The sequence below is a fragment of the Dipteris shenzhenensis genome, chromosome 10 (genome assembly GCF_047967505.1).
Source record: "Dipteris shenzhenensis isolate YYH24624 ecotype China chromosome 10, Dip_SZ_1.0, whole genome shotgun sequence".
In the NCBI taxonomy this organism is placed as follows: Eukaryota; Viridiplantae; Streptophyta; class Polypodiopsida; order Gleicheniales; family Dipteridaceae; genus Dipteris; species Dipteris shenzhenensis.
Window position 1 is genome coordinate 29,033,541 of NC_141605.1, and position 26,266 is coordinate 29,059,806.

General features: G+C 45.6%; 1 protein-coding gene across 3 annotated transcripts in view; it reads right to left on the reverse strand.

Annotated features, from left to right (window-relative positions):
• Nucleotides 1-26,266, reverse strand: part of LOC147897659 (uncharacterized) — a 132,557-nt gene that overhangs the window by 100,371 nt on the left and 5,920 nt on the right. For all 3 annotated transcript variants that reach the window (XM_087380429.1, XM_087380428.1, XM_087380430.1), the window contains exons 2-3: nucleotides 14,496-14,869; nucleotides 10,311-10,425 (exon numbers count right to left, since the gene is read on the reverse strand). In XM_087380429.1, the coding sequence (XP_087236555.1) occupies nucleotides 10,311-10,425; nucleotides 14,496-14,869 (489 nt within the window). The remainder of the gene's footprint in view (nucleotides 1-10,310; nucleotides 10,426-14,495; nucleotides 14,870-26,266) is intronic.

The following is a 26,266-nucleotide window of genomic DNA, read 5'->3' on the forward strand; positions in this document are numbered from 1 at the left end:
ATACAGGCTGAAAATCAGCCAGACAATTTTGCCAATGATGCACCACTGGATATGCCAGCAAATGGCGCTGTAGAACAGCCAAATATGGTGGTACAACCACCCGTCATGCATGACGAACAGGCTAGACAGCAGCCTAATACGGAGCATTTTGTTAGGAGGAGCACCGTGTACAACGACCTCCTGACAGGTTTGTTCCAGGAGCCAATAATGTGGCTGATTTTATCATGCTGACAGATTGTGGTGAGCCTTCCAGCTTCAGGGAAGCTATGGGAAGAACAGAGAAAAGGAAGTGGGAGAAAGCCATGCAATCAGAAATGGACTCCCTACTTCAAAATGATACATGGGACTTGGTGCAGCTACCTGCAGGCAGAAAGGTTTTGCCATGCAAGTGGGTTTACAAAGTCAAAGTGGATTCAAATGCTTTACCGAGGTATAAGGCCAGATTGGTTGCCAAGGGATTTAAGCAAGAGAAGGGCATTGACTTTGATGAGATCTTTTCCCCTGTAGTCAAGATGACTACTTTGAGAGCAGTGTTAGCTCTTGTTGCTCATGAGGACATGGATTTATGTCAGATGGATGTGAAGACTGCTTTTCTTCACGGAGATCTCCATGATGAGATCCACATGAGTCAGCCAGAGGGATATGCTGTTAAAGGGAAAGAGCAGCTTGTGTGTAAGCTCAAGAGGAGCTTGTATGGACTCAAGCAGGCGCCAAGAGAATGGTACAAGAAGTTTGATGCCTTCATGCAGTCCCAAGGGTATCATAGGTGTGAGACCGATCACTGCTTGTACACCAAACGGGCAAAGGATGGCAGTTTGATGCTACTCATTCTATATGTGGATGACATGCTGATTGCCAGCAAATCTCAGCAGGAGATTATTGCTTTGAAGAAGCAACTACATAAGTCTTTTGACATGAAAGACTTGGGTGATGCAAATCACATACTAGGTATGCGGATTACTCGTGACAGGTCTAAGGGACTTTTGTTTCTGTCACAGGAAGAGTACATTGGCAAGGTACTGCAGAGGTTTAACATGGAGGGGGGGAAGTCTATTAGTACCCCGTTGCCTCCTCATTTAAAACTCAATAGTAAGGACAGCCCCAGATCAGATGATGATAAGGCTGAGATGGCCAAGGTTACGTATGCATCTGCAGTTGGTTCTTTGATGTATGCAATGGTTGCCACTCGTCCGGATATTGCTTTTGCGGTGGGAGTCATCAGCAGGTATATGGCAAATCCAGGCAAGCGGCACTGGGAAGCAGTGAAAGGCGTCTTGAGGTATCTCAAGGGTACCAAAGACTTGTGCATATGCTATGGTAGGCAGGATGCATTGGTGCATGGTTTTACAGATTCAGACTATGCAGGGAATGCAGATAACCGGAAGTCTACTACCGGTTATATTTTCACATTTGCAGGAGGTGCTATATCATGGGTGTCTCGGTTGCAGAAATGCATTGCACTGTCAACCACTGAAGCTGAATATGTTGCAGCCACTGAGGCTTGCAAGGAAGCAATATGGCTTACTCGGCTGGTGGGAGATTTGGGCATTACAGGAGATATGCCAGTTTTGCATTGTGATAGTCAGAGTGCTATCATGTTGGCAAAGAATCCGGTCTTTCATCAGAAGAACAAGCACATAGATGTGAAATACCATTTCATCAGGAAGGTACTAGAAGACAAGCGGCTTGAGCTTGTGAAGGTGCATACTGATGATAATCCTGCAGATTTGCTCACTAAGAGCTTGCCTACAGAGCGGTTTGCACATTGTCGCCACATCATGGGATTAGGATGAGACCATTCTTATTTAATGGTCTTGTATACAGTAACTGTATATTGCTGTAATTTTTATTCTTTTCTCCCCTTTAGGCACATTGGCCTTTAGGTGGGAGGTTGTTGGGGTAAAGGCACATTGCCACCCTTTAAAAGTACCCCTATGACTGTCTTAAGACAGTCATAGGGTGAATCCCTAATCCTAATAAAACCTTTGAGTTTGTGGTGTGGCTCAACACATTTTACACACCCACACTCCTGGTGTCTCTCTCTCCTAACGTTCCACCCCCTCTCTTTCCCTGACACAGATGGTACGCACTCGTATACAGGAGATGGAAAATCTCAGAAGGGATCCAAGAGCTCAGCATTTGTTTCAAGCAAAAACTATGCCTAACACAGCTTATGATGTGCCAATGCCAGAGGCACACTCTCGTGTACAGCCAAAAAGAAAGATCTCATAGGGGATGGTCTCATAACAGGAAGAGATCGAGGCATCATCACCGATCTCCAAGTCCTTCACCGTCTACCTCGAGCTCGACTTCCGTATCTTCTTCTTTATCGGATAAACCATCCAGGAAAAGAAGGAAACACAAGAAGTCTAGGAAGGGTAAGTCTTCCAGAGAGACCAAGGAATTCAAAGAGGGAGGTAAATCTGTCAAGTTTATGACCTATAATGGACAATATGGTCATATAGACAAAGCATTGCAATTCATCAGGCAGTTTGATGCTGCATTCGGTACAGAAAAGTTTTCAGAATCCTCCAAGTTAAGAATGGTCAGTTTGCACTTGACAGCGACAGCTAGTGCATGGTGGAGTGCACAGACCACAGATGGGTCAGCCCCAAAGAGGTGGAAGGACTTAAAGAAAGCCTTCTACCAACAGCTTATGCCTAAACAGTTTAGAGATCATGTTCTCCAAGATTGGGACAATTTGCATATGGATGTAGGAGATACATTGGATGTGTACAACGAAAAGTTTTGGGATGCTTATTTGCAGGTTGCACCTTTCAAAAAGATCTCCAAAGGAACCCAAATGAGAAAGTATAGAGCAGGTCTCAGTCCAAGAATTCAAGCAGTAGTAAATGCTTTGGAGGCAAAGTCAGAGACCAGCAAGCGCTGATTTTATTTGATCCAGGGGCTACTGATAATTTCATATCAGAGGACCTAGCCCTGAGACTGGGAATAAAGACGGAGGAGCTGGGCAGGGCTTTGGATGCTGATCAGATGTTCTGTGGGAACCCTATGCCAGTCAATCCCTTGATAGGGAAGCTCCGTCTTTATGTACAGAGTTATGTGGATCAAGAAGACTTCTTCATTTCTCCACTGAAACATCATGATGTAGTCTTGGGTATGCCTTGGTTTCATCGCAAGGCAGTGAAGTGGAATCTTCCTAAAAGAATGCTGGAGTTTGTACATAGGGGCAAAGTACATTGTGTGGTTGCTAGGAATAGAGGGGAAACTATTCCCATTGTATCAAATAGTTCTGTTGGAAAAGAAATAAAGTCTGCAGTTTCACCTTACATGATTTTTGTAAAAGAGAGAGATGTGGAAATGCATGCTGAAATAAGTGAGGCAGATCAGAATGAATTTCAGTTTATTGAAAATTTTAAAGATTGCTTTTCTGACGCTTTGCCAGGGGAGCTACCCCCTGAGAGACCTGAGGATCATGGCATAGAACTCATTCCTGGCAGCGAGCCACCCAATAGGCCCCCATACAAAGTTAGTGCAACTCAGCGAGAAGAGATTATGACTCAGGTGCAGGACTTGTTGTCCAAGGGGTTGATTCATCCCAGTTCTTCTTCTTTTTGTTCCCATGTACTGCTAGTACAGAAGAAAGATGGTTCATTCCGTATGTGCGTTGATCATCGCGCACTGAGCAAAATGACCATCAAGAATAGATTCCCTATTCCGCGCATTGATGATGTGCTGAATTAGTTAAATCGAGCTTCAGCGAGATAGACTTAAAGAGTGGCTATCACCAAGTGAGGATACAGCCTCAGGATGTGCACAAGACAGCGTTCCGCACTACTTTTGGTTTGTATGAATATCTAGTGATGCCTTTTGGATTGACAAATGCCCCAGCTCCTTTCAATAGGATGATGGATCGTATCTTCCGACCCTACAGACAGTTCACTCGTACCTTCTTCGATGACATAATTGTCTTTTCTAAGTCCGAAGAAAAGCACAAGGAACATCTTGCTCTAGTGTTTCAAGAGCTGAGAAATCATCAGCTCTATGCAAACAACAAGAAAAGTGAATTCTTCCTGGAAGAAATCCATTACTTGGGGCATATAATATCGAAAGATGGGATACGGATGAATCCAGCAAAGATCCATGCCATTCACGAATGGCCAGAGCTGAAAACTGTCCATATAGTTCGAAGTTTCCTAGGCCTGTGTTCTTACTACAGAAGATTTATCAGGCATTTTGCGGATATAGCCGCTCCACTCCACGATCTTACTAAGAAAAATGCAGCTTTCAGATGGGGAATTCCTCAAAAGACAGCCTTCACCACACTCAAAGAGAAGCTGACCACAGAGCCAATCTTAATAGTTCCAAATTTGTATCAGCCATTTGATGTGGATTGTGATGCTTGTGGGGAATGTGTTGGGGCTGCATTGCATCAGAATGGTCATGTAGTAGCCTATGAGAGCGGGAGACTCCAAGATGCAGAGAGATATCTGGGAATCTATGAGAAAGAGTTATTGGCTGTAATCCATGCCATCCATACATGGAAGCACTATCTTTTGGGTGGAGATTTTACTATTAAAACAAATCACCAAAGTCTGAGATATTTTCTAACTCAGACAAAACTTTTCGAGAAGCATATGAAATGGGCAAATATGCTGTCAATGTATCATTTTCAGATTGTCCATACCCCAAGAATTCGGAACAGAGTGGCAGATGCCTTGTCCCGAAGACCCCAAGTCAACAATGTGACTATTGCTTATCATCAGGACCTTCCCTAAAAGATGGGTATCTAATGAAAGATGATTGCCTATGCATCACCCAGGAGATGAGGAAAAAGATTTTGGAGGAATGCCATGCACCTCCCTATGCTGGACATAGAGGAATTACAGCAACAACTCTAGCACTAGAGAGGTATTTCTTGTGGCCAGGGATGGGGAAAGATATACATCAGTTTGTTACTGAATGCCTTACGTGTCAGAAAGTGAAGTGTGATAGACGAAAGGCACCTGGCCTACTTATGCCTCTTCCCGTGCCTCAGCCACTGTGGGAAAGTATTACAATGGACTTCATTTTTTATTTGCCAAGATCAAAGTCAGGGAATGATGGGATTTGGACTATCATTAATAGATTCAGCAAGCAAGCTCATTTCATTCCGGTTCACAAAACCATAAAGGCAGATCATATGGCTAAGCTTTTCATGGCACAGATCTTTAAGCACCATGGTATGCCTAAGTCCATTGTCAGTGATCGAGATCCCAGAATGACCAGTCTATTCTAGAGAGCTTTATTTGATAATATGGGGACGAATTTGAATTTTTCTTCTTCTTTCCATCCCCAGACAGATGGTCAAAGTGAAGTAGCAAATTCTACAGCATTGGATATGCTGAAATGCTACGTAGGTGACCAAGCTTCAGACTGGGAAAAGTACCTACCATTGGTAGAGTTTGCTTACAATAATACAGTACACAACTCTATAGGGAAAGCCCCCTTTGAAGTCATTTATGGGAAGGTGATTCTGCCACCTATCCTGAGGACCAAGGATGAAATATTTGCAGCTGATCAATTTGTGAGAAACCTCCAGATAGTTTACAGCCAAGTCCGGACAGCAATTGAAAGGTCTCAAGAGAAGCATAAAAGAGCTGCAGATAAGCATAGGAGACAGCTAGATCTCAAGGAAGGGGATTGGGTACTTTTGAAGTTCAAGAAAGCTAGGCTCCGCAAGTTTAAAGGCAAATAGAAAGTGTATGCAAAGTTATCCTATAGATATTATGGCCCTTTCAGGGTTACAGAAAGAATAAATGAGGTTGCATACAGGTTAGCATTGCGAGAGCATTGGAGGATTCACAATGCATTCCATGTGAGTCTTCTAAAGAAATTCCAGGGGCCAGAGCCTACAAAGCCAATATCAGAGGATCCACCAGAAGTGGATGAGCTGGAGAAAGTCCTTCAGCCAGAGCAGATTGTGTACCATACTGTACGCAAAGGCCCTCAGGTTAATTATGGTCAAAGAGTTCTTTTAATGGTCAGAGAATTGACTACGGTCAAAGATACTTGACTCTAGTCAAGTAAACCTGACTTCGGTCGGGGAGACTTGGTTTATTACCAAGAGGGTTAACTACGGTTAACCAGAGAACTACAGAGCTGACTACGGTCTGAGAGTGTTTGACTTCGGTCAACGAGACTTGGCATGCGCCAAGAGGGTTAACTACGGTTAACCAAGATGTGCCAACTTCGGTTGGAGAGACTTGACTATAATTAAGGCGCCTCGACCCTTGGTCAAAGCCCCTTAATTATGATCAAGGGCGTTGGCTTCGGTCAACCAGAGCATAAATATATATATTTATATTTGTTATGTGTGCACATGTGTTCACTGGGGACGCCCACTGTGCCTAGAATTAGTCCACAATGTGTTATTTGCATGCAAAGGGCTAACAATTAATGGGTGCCATGGTAGTGCGCTTTAATTAATTGTTGCAAGTGCTAGGAAGAGTTATTTTTCCTAAGTGCTACGGGAGCCTAACAAGAGTCTAGGAGGCGGTTCGCATGACCAAGTGCTTCGAAGACTCCAGAGTTGCCCTTAGTGGCATGTAATGAGGAAAGTAATGTAGAGTTTGACAAGTGGCTTGTTGCCAAGAAAGAGAGCCTAAGAGCTCATGTATATTCATTCACATTTGGATTTTTGTATAAACAGCTTCCACGCTGAACTCTTATACTCATTTTTCTCTAAAGTAATAAAATACCTTCGGGGGGGTCCAAGCCGACGATTGTCCTGGGCCCTAGTGTCTCTGTTGAGAGAGGGGGAGAGAGAGAGAGAAATGAGAGTGCTTCTACTGTCTTTTTACAAGGGAGGTTTCAGAAGGACCACTCCACTCTAGCATATGCCTTCTCGAAATCCAAGAGAAGGATGGCGAGAGGTTGAGTCTCCTCTCTAGCCCAATCTATTGCCCCCCAGAAGGTGAAAATGTTATCCAAGATGCTACGTTCCTGGACACATTGGTGAGACCAACGGCCATGTATGCAGCACCCTTCTGGGGGATGATCTATCAGTGACGATGACTGAGTGGCGGATTTTTGACAGGTTGCAAGTGATAATGGGCTCTAGGATGATTTGGAGCAAACCCTTTGTCCCCCATTAGATCATACAAGCAGAGTTCAGTATGACACCGCTCGAGGTTGATGCCATCTTCTAGACAGTCACTTGTCTCCACAGGGTTTCGGCCTTACCTAAAGGGAAATTGCCGAGATTGGCACTAGCGTCGTCTATATGCCTAGCTGAGAGGGGAATTAGCACGGCTTGGTCTGCACGCATATCCAAATGGTTTTGCAGCTGGGACATCCAGATGGACCATCTCCCCCCATTTTAGTACAACTTAGATGCTCCTAACCACTTGATTCCATGGGATAACATCAACCGTATCATACAGTTGGACCTACTTTAGCTCCACATGTCGCGGGCTTTGGGGGGGGATCCGATTCTTTTCTCAAAGTATACATGGATGGAGAGATTATCATACCCCAGTACTTGGAGGATAGAGCAGTCTCACATGCCATGAGGATTGCCATCGGACAGATGCACGTCTCCTCCCATCAGTTGAGGATTGAGACAGGGAGAGCCGCAGGTACACCCAGAGAGCAACGGAGCTATAGACTATGCACCCTAGAAGATGTTCAAGCATGTTGTATGCCACAGCTTTCCATCTTCTTGGAGAACTACCACCATTGTGCCCATACACAAAGCAAGAGATCCCCTGGACACGATGAATCACCGCACTCTTATGATTGGCCACATTCTGGCCAAGATCTATGGGTCAATACTACAGAGGTTAGATCAGCAATCACACAAAAGGCACATGGGCAGCTAGCTCTAGGATAGTCAAGTTTTTGACCATAGCACTCCACCCTTGACCACATCTTCAATCTGAGGACCGTCATTAAGGAGGTGAAATCGAGGCACCAAAAAGTCTACGCTTGCTTTGTACACTTCCAAAAGGCCTTCGACATTGTCCCACGTTCTCGTATGATCAAGAAGCTTCAGGAGATGTCGATTCCAGAGGTTTTGATTTGGGGAGTGATAAGTCTATACAAGCCCGTCAGAGGGAGAGTTTAAGCCCCGAGTGGTTTATCAAACTAGGTTGAGAGCACCATCGGAGTGAAGCCGGGATGCCCTCTTTCATCGACCCTCTTTGGGCTCTACATTGACGAGATCACATCCTTTATTGGTCGCCTGAGAGGCGAGGGTTCACTGCTAGGCCGACTTGATGATACAGATATTGCTATATACGGATGACATAGTCCTTATATCATCTTCAACAGAAGGTCTGCAGAGACATTTGGAGGCATTAGAGGTGTTTTGCAAGGAGGGAGAAAGAAAGAAAGAAAAAAAAAATTTATTAGAGTCTTCGGAAGACCGATGGGTCTATGAGACCGAAAGAAAACCTAATACAAATCACAGTAAGGGTGGAACTACTGAAACGAGCATCATCACCCATGCTGAATCCTAAGTCTGATCATACATAATCAAATACATCTGGATGTAACAATGAAAAGAAAAAGACTGGAGCGGAGTAGAATCCTCCGTATGTCATGTCGCCTTGACTAGTGCATAGCCGGTGATGGGACGCTGGCGCCCGTCAAGGAGTGCCGTGCGTCTTGGTCTCTTGGATGAGGCTCGACGCAAGACCAGAGCCACTGTGACTCCCGTGGGACGTATCCCAGGTCCAAACAATGACGGGAGGTCCCCCAGAGTGATCTGTGTATCCCCTCGACGTCTCATGTGTCGTGCTGCGGTTGTCGCGGGTCGGGGTCTCTGTCACGTCTGCGGCTAGAGACTGGACGATCAATGTCACTCGATGGGAAGAACTCTGTGATCCTACTCTAAGAGGTGTCTAATGATGTGGCCAAGCCCCGTCGCCTGAGAGAGACTTAACAGTTAACCTTGGGAAGACTAAGATTATGGTCTTCAACACCTCACGTGCTGTACTACACTGACATAGATTCACTTATCGAGGTGAGCCACTAGAGATAGTGTAGTCCTACACATACTTGGGGGCAGTCTTCACAGGGCCAGTTTACAAAATGGTACATACGGCTAGAGCACGACTCACACACGGACAAGGAGCTTTGGCCCGACTAGAGAGGCAGTGCTTTCAGGCGCACTTCCAGGACCCACCGACGAAGGGCTGGCTTTTTGACACGCTAGAGAGGCCGACGTACCTTTCTGGGGAAGCGACCTTTCGGCGACAAAGTGGAAGAGATTTGAGTGGCTACAGGTGATTATGGGTTCCAAGATGATCCGGAGCAAGTCCTCAGTCCCACATCAGATAGTACAGGCATAGTTGGCCATGAATGATGACACCACTCCAGATCAATGCCATCTTCCAGACAGTGACTTTCCTCCATAGAGTATGGGCCTTTCCTCACTGGAGACTACCAAGGTTGGCACCAGAGTCCTCCATATGACTAGTAGAGAGCGGGGTTGATACATGGTATGCATGCGTCTCCACATGATTTGCCAGTCACGGTATCCAAATGGATCGGCTGCCCCCTTTCCAGTATAGCATGGATGCACCACCCGAGTTGATACATGGTATGCATGCGTCTCCACATGGTTTGCTAGTCACGGTATCCAAATGGATCGGCTGCCCCTTTTCCAATATAGCATGGACGCACCACCAGAGTCAATCCCTCAAGATGAGATTAACCTATCATATGGTTAGATCTCCTCCAGCTCTATACATCTCGGACTTGGAGAGGGGACCAGGAATTTCCCACCAAGATTCAATTCTATTGCGATTACTTCTTGAGAGTATTGGAGGATGGACTCATCATCAGACCCCCATACCTTGAGGATAGAGGAGTCTCACATGCGTCATATCGTCACATGCTATTGGTCTTGGCTGCTGGCACATCTTCTCGGCTCTTCATGACCTCGTGTGGATCTCCTACGACCTCTATATATGATCGGACTGTTCCAGATCAGGGTTACATGTGTGGATCCTCACCTTTGCTCCAACCATTTGGAGCTTGAGCTATTTGCTTGTATTCAGCCGTGGCTAGAGAGATAGGTACTTTTGTAAGCACATGCAACAAGCCCCCTAGGGATGAGCATATACTAGAGTGAGGTGTCAAAGTTTGATGATTGTAAGCTGTCATTATGAATATACTACGACTTGTTGGTCTAAGATTCTGAATTCTCTCTACTTGTTCAGTAAGTGATTCAATTAGTGCATGCAATTGTGTTTCAAATTGCCAACAATAAATTTCTGGTGTACATCTGATCTGGCATAGGACTTATCCAAGGCTATATTTTAGTTTTCGCCAGAAAAAAAAAAAGTTGCAATCAGCCATACCAGGAAACCTCTCTTGCAAAAAAGATGAATATCGCTGACAAAATTGTCCTATTTCTGGACGCAATCTCCTTAACGCTTCAGGCCTCCCAGCCAGCTCTAGAAGCCCCTCTGGTGGCTGAAAGGCATAGATGGGAAAAACTATTAGATTTTGAAAGCATTGAAGTATCACATGTTCTAGTTGCATGTTTCTCCCGATAAACAATACCTATATTCCTTTGAGACTGCAAAGCGCACATGCCCAAGGAGAAAAAGTAAATTTATTTTTCGACATTCACTTTGTCTGCACCATTTCTTCCAAACAGGTTCAAATAGGTCGCACTCAAAATGAACAGGTTTCATTCTACATATCATTACTTTTGGGTCAAAGAGTCAAGCCACTGATTTACCATCTCTCTCTCTCTCTCTCTCTCTCTCTCTCTCTCTCTCTCTCTCTCTCTATGTCTCCCTATCCCTTTTTTTACAGGACCTCTAGAAGATAGATGTACGAGGCGATAATCAATATGCAAAATCAAAATGATGCTAATGCAAGAGCATTAAGGGATGGCTCAGACAATGCTATCTATGGAAAGTAAAATAGAAAAGGCTTATGCCAAGGTTATCAGCATGGAACAGAAAATGGAAAAGAAAATGCAAGAGCAAAAAGAGCAGGAAGAAAATGGACAGATCCAGGAACCTCAGATGCCACAGACACAACACATCATTAGTACTATTGATGGTCAAGTGTAAAATGGATGAAATTACCTTCACTTTGAGAGAGCAAAACAGCAGCAGGATAAGGCACTTAATCTCAAGATTGTGGGAGTAATGTAACAGCACAAAAGTTATTTACTAGACAAGGGGAGGAGTGTCGGAATACCTTGCAATCACTGGTATGACCATGATTGTAAAAATGCAAATAGAGCCTGGAAAACAGTAGATACAACCGAGAAAGATAGGAGCAACAGCTTGAAAGTTTAGAGGAGCTAAAACAAAATCCCAAGAAGCTTTTTCAGAAGTTACATGGCAGTAAACCTTAGAAGAGGGAAGACATGATACAGTTCATCACAGACCCCTATGAATGAGAGGCAGAAGTGAAAGTAACAATGACTTTACCATCAAAGCGGCACATGATTGTTGGAAAGGTCACCTCCCCATCCGTAAGCCCCCATATGAGGAGAGCATAAAGGAGGTAGACCATGGGATATTGGGGCTGCCACATGGGCAGCACATGAGCTGCCATGTGGGCAGCACACAGCAAAAGGGAGAGGCTGCCACATGGGCAGCACACAGGCTGCCATGTGGGCAGCTATCCAGACAGGGCCAATGGGCTAACAAGAAGAGTACCTTGCAAGTCGTGGAGCTCCTGATGGTGAAAGCAGTACGGAGCAAAGACGTGGACATCAGGGACCTGCAGCAGCCTGATTGCACAGGGATTTCCAGCAAGGACAGATGGCGCTTCTGTACGGAAAAGGCAAGGGATGCATACGTGTCTGTATGGGGCTGGTATAGGCCTGGCAGGAGGCAAGGATGCTGCAGCAAGAACATGACTGAGGGTCGTCATGCCAGGAGGAGCTACCAGAGATGGACCTGTGTACTAGGATGGTGTGCACAAGCAGAACCAGACCCTGAGGAGCAAGAGCCACTGGATGAAAAGTCAGGAAAAGATTTCGACATCAAAGTGTTTAAGAGGACTACGACCAGGGAGTTACTAGAGCATCATCATCAACGTGTTGGCATTGGGCCGAGATGTGTCGATGAGAGGGGGTGTTCGAAAGGTCACCTCCCCATCTATAAGCCCCCATATGAGGAGAGCATGGGGGAGGTAGACCATGGGATATTGGGGCTGCCACATGGGCAGCACACAGCAAAAGGTAGAGGCTGCCACATGGGCAGCACACAGGCTGCCATGTGGGCAGCTATCCAGACAGGGCCAATGGGCTAACAAGAAGAGTACCTGACAAGTCGTGGAGCTCCTGATGGTGAAAACAGTACGGAGCAGACACGTGGACATCAGGGACCTGTAGCAGCCTGATTGCACAGGGATTTCCAGCAAGGACAGATGGCGCTTCTGTACGGAAAACGTATGGGATGCATATGTGGCTGTACGGGGCTGGTATAGGCCTGGAAGGAGGCAAGGATGCTGCAGCAAGAGAGGCGCAACCATGGCACTGCAAACAGGGCAGGCTAGAGCCTGCAGGAAGGCTTGCAATAGGACGCACATGGCCTGGGCCAGTGGCGCAGTGCCACGTGGCCAGGCGGGTACAGATGGGCTAGCAAGGAGGGCCCTTGTAGGGCTGGTTGGGCTGAGCCAACCAGGTCGGTTGGCCGGCCAACTTAGCAGACCAGCCAGCCGGCCCATTTACAGTTGGTTCAAGGGGACCTTGTGCCCTATATAAAGGGACCCTTTGGGGCTCCATAACGCATCATCTGGAACAGCCCTCTGACAGCAGACAGGAGCAGCAAGCAGGCTAGCCTTGGGCCTACCCACAGGAGGTGAAGGTGACCCTGAAGGAGCTGCAGACTGAGCTTTGGTTTCCAGACAGCAAGGTGGAGAAGATCTTTGGAAGTCTACTTACACTTGGGTGGAGCACCCTTTGGGGCTCCATAACGCATCATCTGGAACAGCCCTCTGACAGCAGACAGGAGCAGCAAGCAGGCTAGCCTTGGGCCTATCCACAGGAGGTGAAGGTGACCCTGAAGGAGCTGCAGACTGAGCTTTGGTTTCCAGACAGCAAGGTGGAGAAGATCTTTGGAAGTCTACTTACACTTGGGTGGAGCACACGGGCCCGAGTCTAGAGATAGCCACCAGATAGGAGAAGTACCTTGTGGTAAGATCAAAGGACCACACCATTGCTGGGACTCTGGATCGATCTCTTTTGTATTGTGTCCATAGCTTTGGACGGAAACATATTATTTTGGTGGTTTCTCTATTTGGCTGGTTCAATGCCTATTGATGAGTTTGCACATCTATTCTATGCACATTAAGTTAAGAAGTTTGTGATTCCACACCCCACACCACACTATGTGAGCTCAAATTTGATTGATCTGATTTGGGTAAGACCCTAGCAAACTAGTACCTTCCTGAAATGCACATATTTCGGGGATTACATTAAAAAGTGAGAGTTGAAATTACATAATCAAAAGCAATTACCAAGCAAGTGTATACCATTTGTGAGGGGTTGTGACATCTTTTCTACATGGCAGTCTATATCACTTGTCCTACAGAAGCTCTGGTTTGCCAGCCATCACTTGTACTTATTTTTAAGTTCGTTTGACTGATTTCATACTAGACATACCTAGACAAGGTTCCAGAGTATGGCATGACCAAGGCAAGTAGACAAAAGTTACAGAGGAGGGTCCTTTCATTATCTATGCAGCTTACAGCTGATGGATAGGTGTTGGTATCCATGTGCTATCATATAGTTTCATTCCCGACCCATGTCCTCTATATTCAATAAGCTTCGTTGTCCCCTTGAGCTGGAGACTGGACCTCCATACAGGCCAAACCAGCAAGATGGCAGATACAAAGCCCATGAGCAAACACCGCATTCGCAGTACCCTCACTGCAGCCCCACACCGCTTCACAGCACCCCGGGGTAAGACCCAAAGAGCAGGCCAGGGGAAGACAGAAAGATCTCCGACATGCTCTAGAGACATCAAGATTTCAGTTGGGACCCTAGCCAAACCTCACTTACAGCAAATTCTGGACTAAGTCTACTGCCTCACAATATCACACTAACTGTCTCACAGCATCTGCAAACAAGAGACACCATAGGCTCCAGAGATCCTGGCCCAGCTCCATGAGATTCTATGTCTCCATTCTGTATTGTTTTCTAGTTTCTTTCTCTTTACACTGCATTTCGTAGTTGTGCTAGACACCTCTAGTTCCTCTACATGGGGTATACGAGCGTGTTGTATTTCAGATTATGATCTCAGAGGCCTTTTTTGGTGTTTGCAAATGTTAATAAATCTTGCTCTTCTTGCTCTCTCTCTTTCCCCCTCTCTTGTGGAACCTTTGTGATGAAGCCATTTCCCTCTCTTCTCTTTCGAACAAAATACGGGAAAAAAGGGGTTGCATACCTAAGATAACTCATGCAAACATGTATGAAGAAGGAACATTGCAGCATCACGTAAATCAGAGACTATCTCACTCAAAGCATTCGACAATATACATCTAGAGAAACCTTTGGAATGCTCATTCATCACCTTCAATATCAAACATCTTCTTTTAGCATCCACATGTTGAAAAAACTCGTCGACAATGGGTATAAGTATCTCTGTTCCAGCTGATGTATAATGCTTGTCAACATTGAAAGAATGATTCAACCTGCTAATTATGTCAAATTCCGTAGATGCTTCCAAAGTATCCTGAACAAATGGTTGGAACACCTTTAAAACATATCCATATGCTGAGTCTTCATGACTTTGTGAACTTGCTCTCCCTACATGTAGGATTTCAGTTACTTTTCCTATTTCACCCTTTCCTTCTATTTCAACACTCCATCCAAAAACATGGACAGCTCCCAAGGCAACATCTGTGCCTGTGAGCCTCTTTTCAACCTTGTATCTCTCAGCTTTTCCTGCACATTAATCACCAAGCAGCTAAGCTTATTGCTACTCAAAAAAAAAGTTACTACTCCGAATTGAACTCTAGATATCATTGAAGTTGCAACCAAACATTGAAATAAGATTCAAGGCTATATTCATGAACGTTTAAAAAAACAATCATTACATAATGGAATCCATAGATATCTTTGCCAAGCACTGTGATTCACTAAACATTAAAAAAATCATCTATAATGAGGAGATCCATTGCAAAATCCATTTCATATAAGACATCTATGAGAAACTTTGTTGAATTAATTAGAAAACGAAAATGTTTACAACCTGGATTACTTCCCCGAGTCAAAGTCCACGTGAATGGATAGCGACCAATTGCAAAGACATAAATTAGACATCCATGAAACTTGCATAGCATCCAAAAAGTAATATCTCGTCAATCTCACAAACTGTGAGTTGTGTTGATGTAGGAGACCCAATGATCCACCTCATAGTCCAAACAAGGTGGTCAATGGGTTGGTCATTGGGACCAATGGGTGCATCCACGAGACCAACTACGTGCATATTTGGACTCGATCAATTGATATCACCTGGGTTGCCATGCAGCAAAAGGTCATGCAGCACATCAGTTGGTTGGTCCAAGTGGTCAACCTGTAGGCAGTGTACCAATGCTGCACATGGAGAGCCCGAGGCTATAATTTATATGGTCTACCCCTCTGCTCCTATGCAACTACTCAACTTGAGGAGTGCGTGTTCTTTTGGAGTGCCTTGGTACTCGTCCAGACATCCACTTGCTTCTATGGAATCTATTTGCAAATCTCTCCGAGGCTATAACTTATTTGGTCTACCCCACTGCTCCTATGCAAGTACTCAACTTGAGGAGTGCACGTTCTTTGGGAGTGCCTTTGTACTCAATCAGCCATCCACTTGCTTCTATGGAATCAGATATGCTCTTGTATTGGAGGTAACTGCTCCATCTGTGAGCCCCCACATGAGGAGGACACCGGGACAGTACACAAAGGTAGGAGGGGAATAGGATAAGAAAGCACATACCTTGAGTTAGGACCGTGTGTAAGAAGGTATAGAGGCAGGTAGGGCCTATTTAAAGACTCAAAAGTCATGGTCTTTTGTGCTGACCCTGTTAGATGGCCACCTGAGCAGCTAATCACTGGTTGGCTGGATACCTGATCTGACCTAGCGTCGGCCCTTGTCCAATCGGCCCTTTTTACCTCTCAGTTGGACTGCTTAAAGGAAGGGGCCATACTGCCCTCCCTCAGTATATGTACCCGCAGAAACCTCCAGCATCAGGCACACAGTAGGACAAAGAGCAGCCCTTAATCTTAGTTAGCTCCTTCGGCTGGATGTTTGCAGCTCTCTTGAGGACTTCCTTAACATGGCGTAGGGCATTTCTCTGATCTAATATCTCCAGATTTTGTGCATTCATCATTGAGTTCTTGCTTTGTGAGTGATTGGTGACAGAGTAATCATTCCCTTCAGAGAGTCTCCACTATGTGGATTTTCTACAGCAAGTAAAAAGTAGCAGGCACCATGGGCATGGTATACCAAGATACATTCTTTTTTGCTATGCCTTGGGTTTCAAAACAGCCCTACGGAGGCCACTCTTTATGTCCAAAAGAATGAATCAAAATTTCTGATTTTAATTCTTCATGTAAATGACATGCTTATCACTGAGCCCGACATGAGGCAGATTTGCAGAAATCATTTGCAATGTCAAATATGGGCAGGTTGCACTACTATTTGGGCATCCAGTTTGCTAATGTTGAGAGGGGCATAATGATGAGTGAATCCAAATATATTGGATAGCTCTTGCAGCGCTTCCAATCAAGGATTGGAACCAGGCTTCCACTTCTCCTCTGAGGATGGGAGTGCCCCATTTGATGCCACTCTTTATCAGCAGGTTGTGGGCTGGCTTATTTACTTATGCCATACCCGGCCTGATTTGCAGTATGCCGTTTCCCAATCAAGCAAGTACATGCACAAGCAAAACACGCAGCATTGGCAGGCAGTGAAGCGAGTCTTTCGTTACTTTAAGGCCACGTAGCATTTGGGACTGTCTATAGTGATCAGTCTTCATTGGATTTGCATGCATTCATGGACAATGATTAGGCAGGTTCTTATGACACGAGGATGTCTCACATTAGCAACTATTTCATGCTTGGCTCTTCATGCAGTTCTTGGTTCAGCAAGAAGCAGCCTACAATTGCTACTTCAAGTTGTGAAACTAAGTACAATGCAGCCTTCGCCTCTATTGTAGAGTGTGTTTGACTTCGTAAGTTACTTGCAGATCTTGATGTCCGCCAACCTCCTCTATCATGATCTACACTGACAGCCAAAGTGCTTCGTCATTGTGCGTAATCCTATCTTTCATGCACATACCAAGCACATGGGGGTGCACTATGTTCGAGAGCGGCTGTCAACTGGAGGTATACAATTGTCCTGCGTTTCCACAGAGGACAACTTAGCAAATCTCTTCACAAAGGCTCTACCACGACCCAAGTTTGAGGCTTTTCGACATGCTTTACACTTGGCCCCATTTATTATGTGATGTTGATCTCCTCTGTACTATCATAGGTTGCTATATCCATCTTGGACGAATATGTGCAACCATGATATAGTTTCCAAGTATACCTGACATGTATCCAGGATACTTCAGCCATCCCATGGAGGGATGGTTTGTTATCACTTTGTATGGCCTTGTAGGCCAATTAGGTAATCAGTCAACCCTCAGGTTGACTTCATTGATCAACTCTTTGGTTGACATTGGGGCCTAGATAGGCCACCACATGTACTTTCTCATTATCCATTTGCAAGAGCTTCGTATTCCTTTAGCTTGTTGTTGTCCTCCTTGCGTTCCATTCCACTCCATTGCTCCCTGCACCCAACAAGGAAGTAGGCAGACCCTGATAATGACTTTGTAGGCATGGGCACACAAATGTCTGAATGAACCAACTCTAATGGTTCAATGGCGCTATGTGTGGCCTCCGTCAAAAACAGGCTTTGATGTTGCTTGCCTTCCATGCAACCCGTGCAGATCTCCTGACTCATAGAGAATGGTGAAGTCCATCCACCATTTTTATTAAGGGTATTCATGCTGATATGACCGAACCACTCATGCCAATGTCTCAATGCATTAGGTACCCCTTGGATCAGCAAAGCATTGGTTTTGTGAAGTCCCTCTTCTTAAACTCCCCGTGCGATCTCCTCACTCATTGGTCTGAATGAAATGATGACTTGAGTCTTCATCGAAGAACAAATTTATTCATGTCCAAGCTGAGACATAGAAAGCAAGTTTTGCATAAGCCTAAAACAAAAATACCTCATGTAAAAGCCACTCCTCCCTAGTATAAACTGTTGGAAATAGAGGACAGAATCACTCACACCTCACACTCCCGATCACAGCTCAAACAACACTCAATGATACAGAGAGAGAGAGAGAGAGAGAGATAGCAAAAACTTTGATATATTCTTCTACAACAGTGGGCTGACAAAAGTTCAAGAGATGAGCGTACAGGACAGCCAACAAATGCTGTCCCAAATCCTCAATCTACTCCTCTCCCTGCGCACTTGCCTATGCAAGGCTTGTCTGTGCAAGTAATAAGAAATGAGGGAGGAGTGGAGGCCCTTTTATAGGAAGGCCTCGTGGCCTCAAACAGGCCGACTAGGCCAGTCAGCTGCAGCCTAGTGCACCAACCCCTAAAGGGGCCAAAATGGCCGTCCCACGTCCCTAGGTCAGTTTCTAGGCCAGCCTTCTGGCCTATATAAGGCCCCATATGATGGGCCTTTGTGTTGCTACTAGCTGGTCCTCGTACTGCTCCGTATGCTCCCCTATGGTGCTAGCTCAATCTTCCACGCAAGTTGCTGGCGCAGTCCTCCACACAACCAGGTACCCTCAGCCCCTTTTCCCCCCTACAGTCTCATGCCCCCTTGTCCCCTCCAATCAGGTGGGGTAGTGACATTTCTAACACCCCCTCTCAACGACGAACTGTGGGCCAATCCCCATGCGTCGAATGAGGTGTTCCATCTACTCCCTGGGAAGCGCCTTCGTGAAGACATCCGAGATGTTGTCGTCGGTCGGGCAGTACATCAACTCAATGACTTCTTCGTCGATGAGTTCTCGAACAAAGTGGTAATGAACCTCGATGTGCTTCGTCCGTGCATGAAACACGGGGTTGTTGGCGATCGCTATGCAACTCTAGTTGTCGCACATAACCACCGTCACATCTTCTTGGGCCACATTCATGTCCTCCAAGATCCACCTGAGCCACAATGCTTCACATGCTGCTGTACAAGCAGCCCTGTATTCCGTCTCTGTAGATGAAAGGGCGACAGTAGTAGGTTGTTTCTTACTCAGCCATGACACATCTGAGTAAGAAACAATATTGAGAGGTCTATCTCCGGGTATGAATATCACCTGCCCAATCACTATCGTAGAAACCTCCCAACTCATGCCTCTTGTATAAGTGATGCCGTAGGTGCAAGTACCCTTCAAGTACCTTAGCATCCTCATACCTACGTCCCAATGGGCCTTCTTGGGTGTGGCGGAGAACTGACAGAGTAATCCAACTGCATAGGAAATATCCGGTCGGGTATTGGTGAGGTAAAGCAAACTCCCCATCATGCGTCGATACAGTGATGAATCAACCGGCTGAGATGCATCACGCACACTCAACTTCACACCAGTTCCCATGGGAGTCACTGCTGCTTTGCAATTTTCCATCTGAAAGCGTTTGAGCAGTTCTCTGCAGTATCCGTTCTAGAGCTGGAAACCCTGCTCTGATACCATGTTGGAAATAGAGGATAGAATCAGTCACGCCTCACACTTCCAATCGCAGCTCAAACAACACTCAATGAGACGGAGAGAGAGAGATAGCAAAAACTCTGACATATTCTTCCACAACAGTGGGCTGACAAAAGCTCAAGAAATGAGCGTACAAAACAGCCGACAGATGCCATCCCAAATCCTGAGTCTACTCCTATCCCTGCGCTCTTGCCTGTGCAAGGCTTGTCTGTGCAGGTGATAAGAAATGAGGGAGGAGTGGAGGCCCTTTTATAGAAGGGCCAGGTGGCCTCAAACTGGCCGACTAGGTTAGTCGGCTGCAGCGTAGTGCACCAACCCCTAAAGGGGCCAAAATGGCCGCCCCTATGCTGGTTTCTAGGCCAGCCTCCTGGCCTATATAAGGTCCCATATGATGGGCCTTTGTGCTGCTGCTGGCTGGTCCTGGTACTGCTCCATATGCCCCCGCATTGTGCTGGCGCAATCTTCCACGCAGGCTGCTGGCGCAGTCCTCCACAAAGCCAGGTACCCTCAGCCCCTTTTTCCCCCTACAGTCTCTTGCCCCCTTGTCCCCCCCAATTGGGGGCTCACAGGTGGGGCAGTAACATTTAGAACATAAACATATGCTCTTACACATTCATATCCACACATCCACACATAGTGGAGCATTCATTTATACAAAGGTTTCATACTAAGTTTCTGTCAGCAATCCGAAAGGGAAGGACTCAAACGTGACAAAGGCTACTGCTAAAGGAGAAGGGTAATCAAAAATTAGTTCACATTCTCTTCATTGACACTACAATTGCTTGTAAAGAGTATAATGATTTTAATTTAGTCCACTGATATGGCAAGGACATATAACTAGATAAATCTAGCAACATGCCCAAACTCATCCTCCAAAAACTGAACACATAGTGTAGTTTCAAATCGCATAATAGTCACAAGGTTGAAAACCACATAGCAAGAACTAGCTACTACAACATCCCCACTGACATCATCAATGGCCAATAGTGGGTGTAGACCATAGTATGAACATATGCTCTCACATGCATATACACACACCCACACATACTTGAGCATCCACTTATTCTAAGTTTCTCTCACTTTTTTTTTTGTAAAGGAACCTTTCATTAAGAAGAATGTACATTCATATCGTCTCAAAGCGAGACAGCTACCACTCATACGCTAAAAACCTGAAAAGCGCACACACACTTTTTTGAGACCCTCATGAAAAGCACACACACACACAAACATGCTCCCACCATATTACCAGACATGCAAATTTCATCTTGTGCAGTTTTCGTCCATGTTGTGGCTTGCTGACATTGCGATAAATTTTTTCTATCTCAAGTGGTGTGTTGCCGTATCATCTAGATTATTAAGTAGTTTTTGCTTAGAAATGCTACTTAGCGAGAGAATAAAAGGAAATCATTATATTCTTCACAAGCAATTGTAGCTTGAATGAAGGGAATGTGAACCACTTTTTGATTAGCCTTCCCTTTAGTGCTAGCCTTTGTCACGAATAAGTCTTCCCTCCACTTCCGCAATGTTGTGTGTGGGGATTTCAATAATGCACCACAGCAAGGGGATAATATATCTGGCAACACCCAGATGCTTGCCCTTGAGCATTATCTCTCAGATCAGCCTCGTAGATCTTTGCAAGGAATTGAAGCCTCTGCTTCTTGAATATACCTTTCAGCATAATGCCCATTCCTCATATCGGGCAAGATTGGACCATTGGTACATGGTAAATGCAAACCAATATAATACTCTCACTTGCCAGATATGGGTAGATTATGCCTTCTCACATTCTGATCATGCTCCGTTATGGCTGAGATTGTCCTTTCATGAGATGTCACATGACAAGTTGCCAAATAAATGATTCCTTATAGTGAACGACAGCTATTTAGAGCATGATGGGTACAAATAGATGGTTTATCATGTATAGCTCCTCTTGGGGAACAAAGTCAAATTGATCTTGATTATGCCTCAAATGCTTTTGTCTCTCGTATGCACTCTGTCATTCGGGAGTATGGGAAGAGTTATTTGCATAATTTACGCAAAGTAGTTGTCGATGCTAGATTCAAGTGTCAAAGTTTGATAGAACTCAACCATTTCAGAGATTTATCTCAGTCAGAGGTCGCACGTATATGTCAGGAAAGACTTTTATTACAGAGCAATGACCATAGGAAAATGGTCAAATGGGAAACGAAAGCCAGGCAAAAGGCTCTCCTTGATAAAGGTTGTTCTTCTAAGGAGCTTTTAAGTCTACATCATAAGAGGCATACTCAAAATACTTCTTGGGTTTTGACAGCTGATGGTGGTTGGACTTCCTCTCGGATGCACCTTGCTCAGGCATGTGTCACTCATTTTGACCAACAATTTGGAGATCTTGACCTTGCTTGCAGAAAGCTTGCCTTGTAAGACATAAGCTTATATTGTTGGCTAATATAACAGTGGCCAGTTTGTATAGGGCTTTGATGCCGATTTCAGATCGGAGAAATCAGATTTGGTCTATAAATCATCGTGCCAAGTGGTGGCACAAAAGATTGCGACAGCTTTGGAACCGTAAATTGCCTCTTCGCCAACAAGCGTTTCTATGGCAGGATGTTAGGGGTTATTCCATTTTGTCAACTCCTAGCACGTAGACATATTGCTCCTGCTATTTGTCACAGATGTCTAGCTCCTAGGAAATCCTTGATCCATCTCTTTTGGCATTGCCCTATCACTATTGACTTTTTGTTTCTATTACGGCAATGTCTCCAAGCCAAATTCCCTACTGCTTCCTTTGGCAAGCTCTTTAAGATATTTGGCATTTATCCACTGAGGCCTGAGTTTCATATATTCTTTACTTGGGTTCAATATCGGGGCCTCTAGACTCTCTGGAAGGACAGAAATCATAGAGTCTTTGGAGATTCCACTTTTTCCAAGTTTCACTATTTTCGGATGTCACTCAGGAAATCTTTTTGTGATTGTCTCAGTGCTCATCAAATAGATTACTCTTTCTACTTGTCTTACATTGAAATCTTATGATGTTTGTAATGGCACATTCCCTCTTCAGGAACTGCTTGTAATATAAACAAATATGGATTTCACGGTTCACCACACAAAAAAAGAATGTGGAGAGAGAGAGAGAGAGAGAGACATGGCGACCTGCAGCATCCCCTAGGCGTTTTCTTGACTGTGCACCCCCTATTGGAGGAGGCACATCCCCATCTGTACGCCCCCATATGAGGAGACGTGGAGCAGGTGGACTTAGGGTTAGGGTTGCCACATGGGCAACACTTTGGTTGCCATGTGGGTAGCAAACCCAGAGGGAAAAGCATGAACAGGGGACTGCCACATGGGCAGCACCTAGGCTGAAATGTGGGCAGCAAGCTCACAGCAAAGCAAAGAGATTCGGGGCTGCCACATGGCCCATGGGCAGCAAACAGGCCGCCATGTGGGCAGCACAATCAAAGAAAGTACCTGGCTGTTGGGACAGGTCTGCACAAGAGTCGGAGCTGCAACTAAGCGTTGAATCATGTCAGCAACAGCCACGACGATGTGTCAAATGATGTCAGCAACAGTACAGATCTGCTACGGAGCTGCAGAGCTAGTTTGGGGAGGTCTGAAATGGTGCGGAACAGCAACAGCATGGAAGCGCAGGAATTGGGCAGGTATATGGGCTGCAAGAGACCCCAATGGAAAGGGACTGGACTACTGGCTGCAGGCCACATGGCCAGTCGGCTGATAAGGAGCCTGGTTGGGCTGGTCCAAGCCAGCCAACCAGGTCGGCTCTTACAGACAAAGGAGCTGGGCCCCAGTCGGTTGGAATACCAACAAAAGTCGGCCCATTTAGGGCTGGCTGGTCGGTTCTTTTGGAGGGGGATTTCTTCTACATAAAGGGGGCCATTGGGGCCTCACAATTCATTCACTAGGATCCAAACAAGGAGTAGATTGAAGCTACAGCAAGCCGGAGGTTGTTTGTAGGCACAGGTAACTAAGTTTACATAAGTTCATCAAGTAGCAAGCGGGCTCAAGGATCTAGAAGTGCCAAGGAGGTGGTAGGACAACTTTTGGTAGGGACAAAGGATCACGGCTTGGTAAGGACAAAGGACAACTTTTGGTAGGGACAAAGGACCATGGTTTGGTGGGACTCTCGACCTCTTTTGTATTGTGTCCGGCTGTGGACTGAAATATATTTTGTTGATTCTATATCTCTGGAGCACTGTCTATTAACTAGTCTGTGCACATGTATGTTTGAGTACAAATAAGTAAAGAAGCTTTGGATTCTATAGTCAAACACTCCCGCGTGTATTTCTTGGGACACTCTATCAATCTTCAGCTGCAGGATACCCTCTATCGGGATTATTTCTAACATGTAATCAGAGCCTTGATCAAAAGTTCACAGGGAATGCAAGGACCTTGATGAAGGACAACCTCAATTCATTGTTCGGGGAATCTACTTCAACGTCTGAAGGATTGTGCCCTTGCGAGTGTTAGAAAGATGGTGAGATTGAGAGAGAGAGAAAGAAAGAAAGAAAGATATATTAACGTCCTTGGAAGACCTCGCGGGTCTATGGGACAGAGTGATACAACATCAAAAAAAGATCTCATACAAGCCTCTGTGGGCTGGGGCAAGGGGGTGAGCTAAAGCCCCTGCCGAGTACTAATCTAGTGTCTAAATAGAATAGAATAGAGACAAAATCTGAATCTGAATCAAGAGTTAGGAGTGTCCAGATCAAGTCAGGTCAGGTCTCTCCGCTGGGCCATGAAGATGTCGCGTATCTATAACTGTCAGGCTGTCTCGCGTCTAGGTGGTGGCCGCGGTCGCCTCGATCTCAGTCCCCGTCGGGCTACGTCGATCGCGATCCGTGGTCTCTGGCTCTGGCGGTCCCCTACAAGTAGTGCTGTGATGGGACGAACCTCAATGGTGTGCACTCTAGTAGTCCGAAGAGTCTGGTGTGACCGACTGCTGATCCAGGCTGCTCTTATGTCAACAATCTCCTCATCCTCAACTCCACTGTGTCCAGGAGCCCGTCTCGAAGGCATAGAAGTCTGTAACTTGTCTCTGAGCTGGGTCCGGCTCTGTATCTTGGAGAGAGAGAGAGAGAGAGAGAGAGAGAGAGAGAGAGAGAGAGAGGCTAGGGAGTGAAGAAATGATGCACAAATGTAAAAACCATGGAAGGCTTTCATTCATTCATCATCACCAAGTATGACAAGACAAGTGAAGTACAAGCCTTATCTAGGCTACACACTCACACACTTGTACCAAGTGCATATGGGATAAGTCCCATGGTGACACGTGGCACTTACACATGAACTAGTACTAGATCTCCTAGTGCAACACATCACACATCACATCTCACACACTTTTTGGCTATGATATCTCCAACACCCCCCTTCAGAGTAAAGAGTGTGAGGCCCAACACGCAAAGAGTAGACCGATCCGCCCTCTACCGCAATACTGCAAAGAGCAAGTCCAACTATCCAACACCTCCCGTGTGATAGTGACGTCTCAGTCAGCTTGCAACCGGCAAGGGAAAACCATCACCCGTCACCCCCCCCCCCCTTACTCTGAACTAGGTGGTCAATACCATCATACCAAAGTAAAAGACAATAAATTCATTTTTGGGGGACAACCCAGGGCAGAGTACCGCTTATTGACTCCAAATACATTCAGTTTAGAGGGACAACTCAAGGCTGAGAACCTTTATTGACTCAACACAAAAATTAGTACCACTAATCATCATCTGGTCTAGGGCTCTAAAATAAATCAAAAGCCTTCAGAAATGCAAGGTAGTTGAAGAAGTGCTTGAATAAATGTCCAGCGGCTGGTGGATGACCTCAGAGGCTCCAAAATGCAAACCCTAATGAAAAAGCAGCAAGAATACGCCTCGAAATGTAGAATTGAGTGAACTTGAATCAAAGAGCAGCAAGTAGATGCCTCGAAACGCAGAAATGAACCAAGAGATGAGAATAGCGGGCATGGAAACTACTCCAAGTGCTGCAGCAAGTCCAAAATCCTCAAAGCGACGCAGCAGGGCACTCCGAATTGCAAAGACAGATCACCAATGGGAAAGGCGGCTCCCTAGACAGTCTGAAATGATGTAGCAGGTTACCAGTCTGAAAATCGGCTGTTGTATATGAGTTGGAAGCCAAGAAAATCTCGAAAATTCCTCTGTTGTAGGCGGCTATGCAGGAGCAGCCTCAGAATGGCTTGAAATTGCCTTCAAAGGCCTCGAAGTGCTGCCAAAAATACGCGCAGATGGTCGGCTCTGCTGCAGCAGTAATGGAAGGGCTGTTCTTGGTGATGAAAACATCCAAAACAGCTCCGAAACAGCTTTGTTGAACCACTCGTGCAGGCGCACCTTGCAGGAGTTGCCGACCAGCTAGCTATCAAGCCGCCAAGTGCTCCAAAATTACCTGAATAGGAGCGAAAGGAGGAGGGGAATAGAGGCGGCAGGCTGTGGAGGTTGTCGACGGGCAGAAACAAAGGTGAATTGGGTCTGGAGGAGGCTGAATGAAGACAGCAATGGAAGCGGAAATGATCTGAGAGAAGGAGGCAGCTAGAGACCAATTAGGGTTAGGGAAGGAAGACGATGACGTGGCAAAGCGGCTATGGCAGGATTGACCTGCT